At 40.4% G+C, this 15423-nt stretch overlaps 1 protein-coding gene across 6 annotated transcripts in view; it reads right to left on the bottom strand.

The window, feature by feature from the left end:
- Window positions 1-9472: 9472 nt before the first annotated feature.
- The window catches only part of CUNH11orf87 (chromosome unknown C11orf87 homolog), a 237884-nt gene continuing 231933 nt past the window's right edge, over window positions 9473-15423 (bottom strand). For all 6 annotated transcript variants that reach the window (XM_012474596.2, XM_012474595.2, XM_012474593.2 and 3 more), the window contains one exon: window positions 9473-15185. In XM_012474596.2, coding sequence (XP_012330019.1) covers window positions 14340-14927 — 588 coding nt within the window. In that variant the 5' untranslated portion in view covers window positions 14928-15185 and the 3' untranslated portion in view covers window positions 9473-14339. The remainder of the gene's footprint in view (window positions 15186-15423) is intronic.

Genomic DNA, 15423 nt, shown 5'->3' with positions numbered 1-15423 from the left:
TATAGCATTTTGGAGGAGGCATAGCTCTGGTGTTAGAAAAGAAACAAGGAAGAGCAGACATAATGCTAGAATAAAATGTATCTGCCAGATAGAGATAAACTAAGTCACAACTCAGTACTGGGCTCCAGGGCCAGAGCCCTCCCCATGTGGCCACAGGCAAGGAACTTACCTTCACTCCACCTGGTTTCCTCATTAGCAAAACATAGGTGAAGACAATCCCCACTCCACACAGTTTTATGAAGAGTGAAAATATAACGTACTGTTCCTGGCATCATTTTGGAAGCTTATGTTATTCAGTGATAGCGAAATTTCTCCAATCATCTGATTTACATCATTTCTTTAAATAATAAAGTTCAAATCTCTGATTTAAACACATAATAGCTATGGCCCTACCTTCTTTGACCTTATTTGATTTTTTCCCCTTTCTGTTATATTTGGTTTCTTGAAAAAGAATAATATTGACAGTACTCTGATAAAGCATATGACCTTCTTCAGTCCTGAAAAAGTAACTGATTGTTTTTCAAACTACAGTGATATACCAACAGCTGTATTGGCAGCATTTTATTTAATTGCATTTGGGACTGCAATGTATTGTCTCTGGCCCACAGCTCCATTTTTATGCAATTTTGTGGGTGGCTGTGGATTTTGGGTTTGTTTCAGGAGCCATTACTTTGCCAATCCAATCTGCATAATTCCATTTACTTGTCTTTGGAAGGAGAGTCTTTGCCAGATCTATTGACTCTTACAGCAAGATCTGAGGGACATGAGATTTTTTGTTGTTGTTTCCTTCATACCAAGAAAAAGGAACAGACCTGAAAAGTCTAGGTCATTCCATTCCATTCCGTTGCTACATGTAAGTGCAGAGAGAAAAAACATCTCTCTACAACAGTAACAAATAGTTAATAAGCATTGTACTGGATGGCACTCCAGAGAATCCTGAAAACAAAAAGCTATTTCCCATTCAAATCTTGAAAAAATGTATAGAAATTAGATTTTCCCCCAAGATCTTCATTCTTCCTTATCAGGCATCCCTCTGGAACAGTGGTTTTCATTTGCATTGGCATCAGTTGGGGAATTTGATAAAGATAACAATTCCTGAGACCTGCCTCCAGAGATTCAGATCCAGTAAGTATTTGATCAAGCCCAAGTAACCTATGGATTTAGTAGGTCTGACAATCTTCCTTCCCTTTTCCATTGCTCCCTCAGATTCTCATATGAATGGGTCCCTATGCTACATTTCAAGAAGTTCCCTTGATGGCTACATATTGTTGTACTTTGTCTTTTTGTTTTAAAGGTGAGTTTTAAGGGGTGCTTAGACAGTCTCATGGAAATAATTCATTTGAAATTGATAAGAAAAAGTCACAGGAAGGTGTTTTTGCCTGGTGGCACAGAGAAGAAAGAGCAGAGGCTTTAGAGTTAGGCAAATCATAATTCAATCCACACTCAGTCACTTATTAGATGGATGACCTAGGAAATTACTTAATCTCCATGAGCTTCAGTTCTATATAAAATGGGAACAATAGACTCTGAAAGTTTACTCTGAATGTTAAGTGAGATAGTTTAGCTGGATACAGAAAAGGTGTAAAAAAGGGCACTCACCTTGTGTCTGGATAGAAGAGTTCATAATATGTGCTAAAGTATCCCTTTTTAAAAATAATGCTTTTTTTTTTTTTAATAAAGAAAAAGAACAAAAGTCAATCATTCTCTGCCATGTTGAAACGGCCTTCCTGGAGCCCCTAACTTAAAAAAAAAAATCTTGCACATGTGGCTTCCTAGAAAGATAATGAAAGCTGAGCAGACTCCACTGAAGGCCCACAGGCGGCATGGCTCAGAAGCAGTCTAAGTCAGTGATGACTGATTGCTCTGGAATAGTTTCTGAGAAGCTCTGGCATCCAAGGAGACAAAAAGCCTACTGATCAGAGGCTGCAGGAATGAGCATGCTGTCATGGTCCACATAGCCAACGTGGCCCTCAAACCTGAATGAAAATGTAGAGATCAGTGTCTAACAGGCCTGCAAAAACGCTGTGGTCCCACCATTCCTTCCTTGCACGGTGGGGACCATGTTAATGTGAAGCCAGCAACACCCCTTCCTTTGGGCTGAGCTCAGCAGGTTCAGAGGTTGGTTGATAAACTTTCCCCACCCAGTCCCTCACTCCTAATATGAGCCATTAGCTCTTCTAGAGGCAACACTAGGCTGCCAAATCACTCCATAAGGTCTGTTTTGTGCTAGCTACGTTTTCAATCAGGCAGTCTGAGCATGCAAAAATAGTAACTGTTACTTTAACAAGGCATTAAAATAATTGCCATGTTTAAAATTAAAACATTATTAGTAGCGTACCTCCTTATTTTTCAGTTTTACATTATTTTTATATTAAATCACATGGCAGGGATAGATTGGGGAGCTACACTTTTTTCAGGACCTGAGAACTCTATAGATCTTAAATGTCCTGGGTCTTGGCTGCTAAAGGCAGAGTTAAGCAGGTGGCTACTCTCTTGACTGAATTGGGAGGGTACTCAGATCAACCCTCCTGCACCCAAAGCTGTGCCCCAAAATATTCCCTCCTGCCTAAAGTGTTGGAGGCTTCTGTGAAAGTGAGAATGTTACCTTAAATTATTAGGAGTCACCATTGCAGATTAATGCCAAATATGCATGTTCAATGTTGCAAAGACTATGGTCCTAAGAAGATAAGGAGTTGGTCACAGATGCTATTATGACAGGGGCACGCTTTCACTTTGAATGTTCAGAGAGGAATAATGAACCTAAACATAGGAAGGCAGCCCTTCAAGTGGGAGGGTCACAGAGTGGTACATTGGGTAGTCTGGAGAGTATATGAGTGTCCTGGGGTTGGTGGAAGGATTAAAAAGAGGAATGCTGCATTGTGACAATTCTACCAGAAGCTTGTTGTTTTCATAACCACTGAAAGACAGTGACATGCTTTCTAGTCAGAAGGAACAGAACATGGGCCTTTCCTTGCTTCAACTCCAAATCCTGCTGTCAGATGCTCATTTCTCTATCTACCAACAAGTAGAATCTTATGGCTCCCATTCTAGACATGATAATAAAAGATTGCATCATGATGATCAGTTTGTGTTTACTCAACGTGGGCTTATTTTTATTTCTAATCGCCATTTTACCTTAGTTTCCTTGTATTACTTCATTCTGAAAGTCTTTTCTCCCTAACTGATTCATAAATTATTTGAGAGAAGGGGCCCTGCCTTTTTTAGCATCTCCCTCAGTGCAGAAGACTTGAGCAAATGCCAGGTGACTGATTGATTACCTGATCCTTTTCCTTCAACACATGTCCACTTGGCTTCAGTTCCTATGGCTGACTCACTGCTCCTGTGCCACTCATGAGAAGTATCAGGGCTTAGATCCCAAAAGCAAGCTTTGTTGGGCTATTCAGGCAAGCAGAGTGTAGAGAAGTGGGATAGGGGAGAAATGCTGTATCTGCCAAACATTTTCTTGACGATACAGATTATTGAACAATGCCAAAGATTCCAATGAAGCCACTCTTATTGACATCCAGAAATCAAGTGAAACTGATGACTCCCAAATATACTATTGCTTTGCCTTTCTGTTGCTGTTGTGATTCTGCCAAGACTCCTTTTACCGTAGTACCAGAGTACTTTATCAGGCATATGTCCATAGGATTGCAATTCGTTTATTCACTTGTTTATTCAGCATCTTTACTAAACAACTACCATGTACCAGGCCCTTTGCTAGAGATTGGAATGTGACTTCAGAGCACAAAGAACACGAGTTTGCTAATAATCATCTACCAGAAAAGTATTCCTTCCCTTCCCCAAACTAATCCTCATAAAAGAAGCCAGAACAGGGACCACCATATACTCATTGCCCACTATTGTTAGATATTTGCATATGTTTTCTAATTTAATCCACACAATAAACCTTCATGAAACTGAAGCATGGAGAAGTTCAGAAACTTCTCCAAGGTCTCATACCTACCAAGTGTCAGAACCAATATTTGAACCCAGACCACTTCCCCACATTACTGGCTGTGTTGGCTTTTCAACATCTTCACCAACACATGGGTTTCTTCTCAGCAGTATATTGATTCTTATTGCTGTCAATGGAGTCCTATCTGATCACTGTATTCCAAGAGAGTAAAGTGGGGTTTACAGTAGATTATGTGTAACGTCATGATTCTCTGCAGGCATGCCTCAGAATTGCAACAAATGGCCTAGCAGCTAATGTCAGAACACACAAACACTTCCAGACATATGGAGCACTGCTTCAACATGACAGACTATGAGTAGCAGTTATCAAGAATTACAAGATGGTGACAGTGTTATTTCTTGAAGCTCACAGAGCAAATTGCAGACTACTCTGCTTTACCACACTCTGAACATGCTCTGGGGACAAACTCATTAAAGGCTGTGCCAGCAAAGCCCAGAACCTTCCTTTGAACCCCCTTTTATTAACTTTTTTACCAAGTCGTGACAGCTAAGCAGCACCCAACCAGGGGTGCTCTGAGCCATAAAATAGAAAGCAGAAATCTATTCTCTGCCCCTTTCCTCCCCTTTTTGCTCTTTTCCCTCACACCATGCATCTATGAATCACCAACTCCATCAGTTCCATAACCTAACACGCACTTGACTATGCCCTTATTTTTCATCCCCATCTCCGTTATTCAAACCCTCATCATTTGTCACAGGATTATTGCAGCTGCTTCATATCTGGTGTCTCAATCACCATTATATCTGTTCTATACAGTGATCTTCCCAGAGTAATTTATAATAAACCCAAATCTTTAACTCAGCTCTGTATTCAAAATTTCTCAAGGATTCCCCATCAACAACAGAAAAGGCATATCTTTAAATGCTGCCCTTGCAGAGCCCTTAATGATCAGGCTTACTTCTATTTTTCAGATTTCTCTTTTGACAATCCCAGTATGAACAGCATAACACTTGTTGTTTAAATATGCACAATACTCTTACCTCTGTGTTTTGTATGTGCTTTTTCTTCTTCCTCAAATGCTTTTTCTTCTTCTGGTGAATTTCTGCTTATCCCTCAAAACCCAATTAAAATATAGGAAATCTTTTCCTAACCTTCCCAGATAGATTTAGTTGTTACTTCTTTGTGCTTAGAAATACTTTATCATACATTTATCGCCACACATGAATCAAATTAAAATGTATTGGTTAATTACACTACTACTCAAAATACCAGCAGATTTCATCACTCCTCCTTACTTTGGGAGCATCAGTACCTGATACAATGTTCCATGAGCCTAAGATTTTTTACCTTCTTCCTACCAAAATTCAGTTTGCTAATTTATAAAATTAGGAACCTGGATGAAATTAGGTTTCAAAATTCTTCTGTATAAACAATATTTAGTCAATTAAATCTCACATCTGCACTGCTTCTTGAAGTCTTTGCTCAAATATCAGAGGCTGCCTCTAACCACCCTATTTAAAATCCACACCACCCACCTTCCCTGATTTGTCTTCAAAGGACTTTTCTTTCTGTAATGTACTCCATAACTTACTTAGGTGTTTTGTTTATTGTCTATCCCCACTAGAAGAAACCCCCATAAGGGCAGGACATTTGCTTTCATTGTTTACTGCTGCATTCCTGGGACAAAATGATACCTGCCATATAGCTGTCTCACAATAAATGTCTGTTGACTGAATACTCTCAATATTGGAGATGAAAGGTTCAAAGGGATTATCCCTTCAACTAGATACATATATCAGTCAATGACACCTAGTCAGTGGTCAAGCAAAGACTAGCTAGTTACTAGAATAAGGACAAACAGCGAAGCCTCCAGGCTGATTGACCACTGTCAGTAATAGGACAGTTTCCCTGGGACAAAGAAATTAAGCTATCTAAGAGTTTAAGAACGGAACTAACCAAGGTGGACCCTGAAAATAATCCTGCCACACAGCATGGCTAATTCTCACTTGTAGAACATAATCTTTTAGGCATCTCCCAACAGGAAAACTTGTGATGGTGGGTGTGGGAAGATGCCCCAAGGAAGCTTTTGCCACAAGGCAAAGGTAGAGAAGTGAGCCTTTCTCTGCCTCTCCTATCTTTTCTCTTTCCTCCCCTTTGGAATTGAGTGACCGGCACTTCCTCCTCTCCTTTCCATCATGGGATCTCTAGAAAAGGCTGATCCGTATGGAGGTGCAAAGGATTGCTGGCAGTTATGATTTTTCTCAAGGGTGCTTGCCAGAGGCCTACAGCATAAATCACAGGAACTAAGCTTTTAACTTATTTCATACTGAATTAAGAGCTCATACTTTGGCAAACAAAAGGGAAGACAGTGTATTTCAGATGTCATTGAATTCCTACCATGCAATTTGAAATAGTCATCTATGTATATACAAGTGTAACTAATATTTGATGTGCCTCTCAATATAGGCTCATTTATCGCTCTTCCACATTCTAGTTTCCATTTTAAGACAGCTGTGAAGTTACAGTCAGTGTATAGAATGTGGTATGTAGAAAGCAAAAAGCCTAAAATCTACCCTTTCTTGTCTGATTATACCTTTGTGCTAAAGAAAGTTCTTAAGGGACTGCTTAGAATCGTCTATCCCTTCCAGTCCTGGGTGATTTGGGGAGGGGAGAGGGAGGAATCTAATATTGATTGAGGAAGATGAATTCTAAGACTCTTGCTCCCCAAACTCCTTGATTCAGAGACAATTTACAATAGAGAGGGATCCAATGATAAGCATTCTGATAGGATCGGGAGCCAGAGGACTTTGAAGGTAGTAAGGGCTTTAGCAAGTATCCGTGTCTCTACTAGTGGGAACCTTTAATAGGGAGAGCTACTGTACTTTCCTGTTTCCAAACAGAAGGCAGTGGCAATGGGATGATGGTCATGGCAGTAGGCTCCTAGAAGGCTTCTTGTTTTCTGTCATCTGAATGGATCCCAGAAATTCCCATTTGTCCTAGTTAAAGGAGCCCAGAGATGCTTAGAACACAGTAAAACAGCAAAATTCTTCAGTTGAAACAAAGAGCCACTGTAGACTCAAAGTTTGAGACTCTAGAAAATTATCCAGAGTCCTAGGCTCCAGATGGGGGTACAAGATAGGACTTGCTGTAGAATAGCAGCCACCAGTTTGGGAAGCAAAGCAGTCTGGCCACTCTCCAGCTGAACCAGCAAGTTCCTTTAACTTTGCATAGATCTAAAGAGACTTCTTCCTCTGCCACCATGAGATAACATAAATTATACCCAGATACAACCTTGGAAAGGGGCAAAGGAAAGAGAGAAAATTTGATAATGTGGTGACTTTCTTAAGAGAACGATCAAGCAAATTAGTCCCTATGAGGAAAATAAGATGAATTACAGGAAAATTAAGTAGCCACATTTGTTTTGTACATCTGTATGTGAAGGGTATTTTTGTCATATCTCAATGCATTTTTGCCACCTAAATGCATTGAGGTTAGTAGGTGCTTTCCTAAAAAATTTTGAGATTCCATGTGCAGCAAATTTTTGTGCCACAAAGTGACTACCAACCTTTAAGCTAAAATTTAAGATCCTGACTTAAGGTCATGATCCAAGAAGAGAGAGGATTTGCAAATGCAGATGACGATATTCAGCATAAATTAGAAAAAAGCGTTTAAGAAAGGTTATCCCAAGAGGTCATCTTGTTCTGTAAAGTTTTAGAGCCACTTTTTGAGAGAGGGAAACCCCCTATTACATCAATTCAAGCCTGGGACATACCTGTAGTTTGTATTTGGGGAGGAAGTGATTGTATTTCAACAACTAATCAGAAAGAGAATACACAGCTAATATTTCATAAATTAATCCACCCAGAGAGACTGAAGTAGTTGGGGAGTGGAACCATGCTACTCTTGTGAGAGCTAGCTGAGTTAATACTCATCCTTCTCTGGAGCCAAACAGTTGAAGTTAGAGCACATAGACCTACTGAGAGTTAAGTGGACAATGGCTAGGGATAGGATTGTATCACCAATCTTTACTTGCTGCTGCCTTTACATCGAGTAGCTACTCATCTCCACTCCAGTATTCAAGATACACTAGAAGTTTATCCAAGCTCAAGAGAAGTATTTCCTACACACAATCTGCAGCTCCTAAAGGGTAGGGGATAGGGTGAAATAATGGACCAGTATTTGCAAGAGTTTGTGCCTTCTTAGGGACAAATCATGATATAAGGTTTAGTAATCAGGTTTTCTAGCCAAAATTAGAGGAATTGGGTAGAAGTTAATATGAAAATAAATGCAAGATAATCAAGCTCCCACCTTCATGGAAAAGGGGAGGGTAGGAGCTTAATCATGAGTACATGTCCCTTGTAAGAATATAGAGATTTACTATGGTGGGTGCCATAATATGTTTCAAATAGGTCCTGAATTAGGATCCCTTATTAATAAGCTTATCTTTCCTTCTCTTACACCCTGTCCAACTGCCAGTAAGAGTTAATCATAAGGCTGACATCAGGAAGATAATTAAGTTCATTGCAGAAGCAGGAAGCTAACCATAGTAGGAGTCATCTTAGGTAGAGAAAAGTAGGCATTAAGGGAAATATTTGCCTCTTGCAGCCTGGGGCAATTTTGAGAAAAATAAGAGAAAAGTGAAGCAGGTTGCCATTAAAGCTTTCATGCTCCTCTTCACACATATTTAGGAGTCAAAAAGAGTAGTGTTATCTTAAACATCTAAATAGCTTTGGAGAAGCTCAAGGATTGGATATAAATGGCAAACTCCCTTCCCTTAAATATATTATTGTGGATCTACAAGACCTCAGAAGAAATCCTCATGGCACCATCTAACATTAAGCAAGAGTAGTAGAATTGAGGTGGAGTGATGAATAATTCCAAGATAGACCCAAGTTTTCACCCACAGGTCCAGAAGATGCAGGGCACCCAGAAGTTCCTGAATCTCCAAGAAGGGGACAGTGTGTGCAAGCACTGGTGTATCTATGAATGGCAGGGGTCAGGATATATAGGTTCCTGTGAATGATGAGTTTGAGATGGAAGACAAAGGTCCAGCATATAAAATGGCAGTGGTAAATGTCAACACAAAAGCCAGGAGGACAATAGCTCTTCAAACTAGGGAGCAGCTCCTTTTCAGCAGGGTTCGGCTAGGATCCATCAGAATTTACATAAGTTGGAGGCTACCTTTGCCCTAATTGGCACAAAATCATGTCAGCCACAACCCTTCCTGATATACCTGATTATATTATATTAGAGAAGTGGAGGCAGAGAAAGAAGAAATCTGAGAATTTAAGTATATGACCTCAAGATCCTGATCATCTGCCTAAAGAAGCTGCTAAATTATTATACTGGACTGTTTATTAGCTTGTCCTAAATTTTATACACATCCCATTTCTAAGATGTAGTTGGTTTGTGAGGAAGAGCAGACGAGTTGGGAAAATATTTTTTGAAAACAATATAATTTCTGTGAGCATCTAAGTGTAACAGAATAAGTAATTATGTTATCCTGGTATGTTATACAATAAACTGGTGAGGAAATATTGTCCAAAAAGCCAATTAACAAGAAAACTCTTTTATTGATAGAAAAGCAAAACAAATTTTCCATGAATTCTAATATCTGTTTTCTTCTGTCTATTGGGTATACTCAAATTTGAAAGTCAGTTTTTCTGTTGTTGATATCATCACTTCACTGTTGTTGCTTTTAATCTCTCTATAGAAACAACCCCTTGTAATCACAACTGTAAGGGAAATATCCCTATGTCAAAGGGTAGGACCTCCTTGATAAGTCGTTGTCTCCAATTAAAGTTCTTATTCTCAGCTAAGCATTCATACATGGCACCAATTGTATTATGTTGGTGACATTAATAAGTATTGATGTCAAGCCACATTAGCTGTTTCTCAAATGTTACCAAATAACAAACCAAATCAGAATCAGATTTACATTCATTCCAATTATTAAACACTCTCCTATAGATTGGGCAATTTATTCTAATATGAACTGAAACCCCCATCCGTGAGTCACAATCACTACTTCCAACAAAAAATGGCCCAGATAAGTAAGTCTTTCGGATTCAAACTCAAAGATCAAATTCACATGGGAATGGGACTAAGGAAACTGATCAGATTATATTAAAGTTTCTGCTTCTAATTTAACCTGTAACTTTCATAATATCATCTAGCAAGTGTTCAACTGTCACCCACAGAAAAGCATTAAAGCGTATGTCTACATGATAAAAAAAAAAATAAGATTAACCATTATCTAATTGATACAATTTATGCAGATAGAAATGGTGGAAAATTCAGATGTCAAAGAACTTTCTTAAAGCTAATTTGTCCATATTATCTAAAAATGATTTTTCAAACTAAAGATAATGGTCACGTTTTCACTTTAGCTATGCAGATAAAAGTTGTATCTCTACACAACATACAGGTTGAAAAGGAAAAAAATCAAACCACAATCCAGGTTCCAGGTTTGTGGTCTAGATGGCCCTAAACCTCTTCTGGATATTTTTGCTTTCCATCTAGATATTTAGACCACATTGACATGGTCATAACTTTATTATCACTGCTACATTTGAGTCACTAACCTAGGAAAGGAAGCTTATCTAATTACCAATTTTCCAAGCTAACCAGGACTCTCCCCTTTCATTACTAAAGAGAAAGTCATTCAGATTTGACCCAGAGAAATAAGTGCATGCACATACCTGACTTTTCTGTATCCTCTTTGGATAAGAGGATGGAACAACTATTTAGTTTCCATCTCATCCTTGTAATGACAGAAAAGAGAATACAAAAAGTCAATTGTAAATTTATACAAAATGTATGCATATATAAATACATATCTATGGGTGTATATAAAGTCTAAAGATTACATCCATCTACATTTTTAAGATTCGGAGTCTTGTACAGTTGATATAATAGTATTCTCCCTCCAAATTTTCTCATTTTTAAAAACAGTAAGAATCAAGCATGCCACCTTATTAATACTGAATAGCAAGTGCAGAAGTTAAGCTGTAGCTATAGGGGTTTGAAGCAATTAGTTTGACGGGACATCAGTAAATAAAATCCTTGAAATAAATTTAGCTATTTCCAGATTGCCTTTTGTTTCATAAAAATGAAAACCTCAATGCCCTGTTGGTAGCATCCCAAGCTCCTGAGACCGCCAATTGAGCTCTCCGAAAAGCAGTGCTTTAAACAGGGTCTGTACAAATTGCTTAGATGTGTGCTTATTGAAATAATTTGGTGTGGGAACTGGATTACTAGAATTTCATGTAATTCTCTGTCTCATAAAAAAAAATCACAAATGATACCACTGGAAGCTTAGGTTCTGAGTATATTAAGCTCAGTATGAAATTTGACTCACAAACTGCATCATCTTTACACAGAGCACTATTTAAAATATTAAACCATAGTCAATTAATGGATAAAGGCATACACATTTAAAGGTGCACAATAAAAGTGTATTACAGATGTGTGCCCATGTTGAGAGGTATTGAGATCATTTTTTTTTTTTTTTTTTTTTTTACAATATACATGATGCTTTTATTTCTCTTGCTTCTTGCATTCCTTTGGGGAAAAATGATGTAGGACAACTTCTTAATTATCCCACAAAGTGTACAGGCTGCTCCTTGGAAGGGGGTTATTATTGCATGCCTCGAATGTACTATGATTCATAAGGCAAGAACATATGCGTAGCTTCAGCACCAAGAAAATTGAATCGTTATCCAGCACTGCTCACAACAGAACATCTTATTGCTTTAATAAAATGGGAAATTATTCACTGTAGAAAGTGCACCAAATAAGGGGAAGAAAGTAATATCCATGCACTTATTGGAGCTCATTGGAAATGACGAAGCTCCCTTCTGGGTCCCTGATTCTATTCAAATTTCAAGTCTAAAAGTCATTCTGTAATAAGATATTAAAGAGCTACCACTGGATGAGGGTGAGCTACAAAAATTAATGGCCTTTCTTCTTCACAGTGCCTTAGTCATTCTGATGTACACTGTAGAACTCTGATGCACTAAAGGATTCCCTAGTGGCTTGAGGGAGTTAATGCACTCTTTTACCTATTAATAGGAAGTGACTAAGGCACTGGAGAAAATCTGGTTCATTGTTTAACATATTGTATCCAAATATTATACCTGGTCTTCCTAATAATACAAGATGGCATGCTTCAATGATGATCTTCTGTGCTTCAGGAAAGGTGATTATCTAGTGGGTGATTAAATTAACTTGAATAAATTATTTTTATAAGAGATGCAGACTAAGCTTGGGCAATTTAATAGATGACCAAAAACATTAGAAGTAATATTTCCTCTGAATAAGAGCACATGTGCCTGGACAAAGTAGACAATTTAGAACAACTAGTTGTTTAGGAGAGGGATGCTTGTAGTGTCACTATTGCCTTACACCGGGCAGAACAGTAAGGACTCTTTTGGTAGAGCTTTTTGCAGATCATTTTCATTCATACAGTTCCCAAAAATTTGAATAGCTGTCAAAGGCTTAATTTCCAAGAAGAGATGCCACTGCATATAATTAATATTATAATATGCTTCTGGCTTCTTCTGTCATTCAACCAAAGGAAACAAGGTGGTAAATAACTATAGACGAATTCCATTTCTAACAGAGATGACCTCGTCTTGCATTAGAAAATAATAAAATATTTATATTTTCTCACTTTTTTCTCAGTATTTGTGTATGTTCAGTGAAGCTAGCTAGGGCAGACAGAGAAAGAGAGAGCCTTTCCTTTGCTGCAGGCACAGATTTGTAACTAAACATGCTGCAAACATTTTTATCCTATAAGTAATTACTAGATCAAACTTTTCTTGAAATTCTCATGTCCTGTCATCCAAATTGCCCAACATCCCCACCCATCTCATCTCCAACCACTTATAGTACAAGCAAGCACACACGCCACTGCCTCCAGGTGGTAACTGCATGCAGGGAGAACTACAGGCACTGTTTAAATATTAACTATGTTTTTTAATAGATGGCATTCCTGCACATCCATTATTTGTTTCTGTGGTTGTGGTTTTTTTCTTCTATTATTTGCAAAAGAAAAAAAATAAAGCATGTGTGTCATCTTTTTATAACAGTCTACTACAGGATAAGGTACAAAAGAACACTTCTGGAAACAGCAGAAGCCAGGTCTGCACCACTGAATTTCTCATCCAGTGGTAACCATTATATCAACAGCTGGAAATTAAGAATAATAATATACAGTTTGGAGGACATAGTACAGAACTATAGTTTTTTCTGTATTTGGTACCAATATTATAAATATATAACAAAGGTGCACTGGTTCTAAAAATAAAACAAACATTCTAGTTGGTTAGATACTGCACTTTCAGTACTACACATCACCTAATACTTTTTTTTTTTACAAAAAGATAACTTATGCAATGTTTAATAATAAGAAAACCAATAGTACACGCTAACCCGATTGTAGAAAAAGAAGAAAGAACCCAACCAAAAGCCAGAATAGTCACTTTCCAGAAAGCCCCTCCTCCGCCTTCACAACTAGAGGAAGTAACCAGAACGGTGAGGCTAATTCAGCACCAGACCTGGCTGGACAGCTCCCAGATCCTCTGTAAATCCTGAAAATGTCACAAGTCAAAGGTGTACAAGTGGGGGCGGGGCAGGGAGTGACAGCGTTAGCTTTTTAAAAAAACGTATTTAAAGATTTTAATGTACTTATGCTCGGCCAGCGAGGGACATTTTAAAAAGTAAATCAAATGCTCTGTCTTGGAAAAGGTAATAATTAACCAAGGGGTGAGAAATGGGCTGACTGGCAAGGGGTACCTGTCATAAACGCTTTCCGGGGACTTTCTCCATGGCCTCTTGCAGTCCTGGTGCTTCATATAGACGTTTTCTTTATATACTATTGCCTGAGCCCTGCTGAGGGTGGGAATGGGGAGGTGAGGGAAGCTAAAGGAAAAGTGAAAGCTTAGGGGTCAGAGGAGAAGGAAGGAAACTAACTTGACAGCTATGTACATTACTGGGCCCCCTCCCCTCCCTCTGCTCCGGGAATCAATGCCTTTTATCTATTTGGTAGCTTGTGCGGTTTCTCCTCCTAATTGAGGGGAGCGTGGGGTGGAGTGGGAAGATGCATCCTTCACTGACAATGAGAAATTATGTGATTTGTCATGCGCTTGGATTGTGTTATTAGTATAATAATTACTATAAATATTATTAAAGTATTATTATCAGCGTTATTTCTTCTTCAGAGACTTTCCTCGCCCAATATTTACAAATACCGCACAGTGCCTCGGCGGAGGAGAAACAAGAGTAAGGGGAGGGCAGGTAAGGAAACCAGGAAGAGGAAAGAGGGGCCAGAGGAAAATGGAAAAGGAAGGAAGGAGGAGAAAAGCAAGGATGGCAAAGATGCTGGAAATGAGGTCAGGGAACGAGAGGGGCTAGACGATCAGGACAGTACCACCGTTTGCAAAAGGCCCTCGCCAGCTGTGTCCAAACAGGAGGAAGCTGCGTGTGTTCCTTGGGGACTGGAGGCTGGCAGTGGAGGCGGAGGAGCACAGGGACCCTGGCACGGGAGGCCAGGGGATGAAGAGGAGGAGGACGAGGCATTGGAGGGAGTGCAGAAGGGAGAGTCCCGGGGCTGCCTCTCCAGCCGGGTTTCCTTTGCGTGGTTTGGGGCCTGCCTGCTGGGTCGGGGTAGCCCTCTGCCACCACGGCTGCCGCTGCAGTGATCCCGCTCATATTCCTCCTGAGCCCTCTGCATCTTCCGCTTCTTCATCCTACGCTTGTGGATGTGGAACGTGGAGAGGGACAGCACGATGAGGCAGAAGATGAGGGTGACCAGGACAATCAGCACCAGCGTAGAGGAGAAGGACTGGAAGAGCTGCTGTCCCACCTGCGTGATGCAGGTGCCGCTGCCGCCTGCGCCTGGGCCTCGGGCACCCATGCTGCCGCTGGCGTTGGGGGAAGCAAAGGTCCGGTTGAGGAGACACGGCGGCAACGCCAGCCTCAGCTCCTTCGGCGCCCTGGCACTCATTGGCGCGGGGCTGAAAGGGGCCGGGCTCACTAGGCTTCCCCTTTGAGCACACCGTTACCACCAGCCAAGAAGAGGATGGAGCCCTCACCACCCAAAACTGCTCCCTGTAGCGGGAGGGGGTGTGCAAGCGAGCCAAGGACTAACAGAGCAACTGCTGGCAAGCAAGGCGACCAAGGAGTGAACGGCGCCGGAGAGATCCTCGCCGATTCCACCTCGAACAAGTCTCCGCGCGCCCCTTTCCTTCGCGGAGTCACCAGGCTGCAAAGACACAAAGCTTAGTTAGAATCTCGGCCGCTGCCCAGGGGAGTGCGGTCGGGAAGGATCAAACACCACCGCAAAGCAGCCCTCTGGGCACACTGTCTGTGCTGGGCGCTGCCCGTCTTTTCGGTCGGCGGACCCCAGCCTGCCCACCCCTGGCGGCGCACCAGAGCCACCAGCTGCCTGCTCATGCCACTCGACAGGATGGGGTCTGCGCCGGCACCGCGGAGGTGCCGAT

The sequence above is a fragment of the Aotus nancymaae genome, unplaced genomic scaffold, assembly GCF_030222135.1.
Source record: "Aotus nancymaae isolate 86718 unplaced genomic scaffold, 86718_ANA_hifiasm-v0.15.2.pri h1tg000012l, whole genome shotgun sequence".
In the NCBI taxonomy this organism is placed as follows: domain Eukaryota; kingdom Metazoa; phylum Chordata; class Mammalia; order Primates; family Aotidae; genus Aotus; species Aotus nancymaae.
The sequence above is the reverse complement of the archived record's forward strand: the minus strand, read 5'-3'. Positions and strand labels throughout refer to the sequence as shown.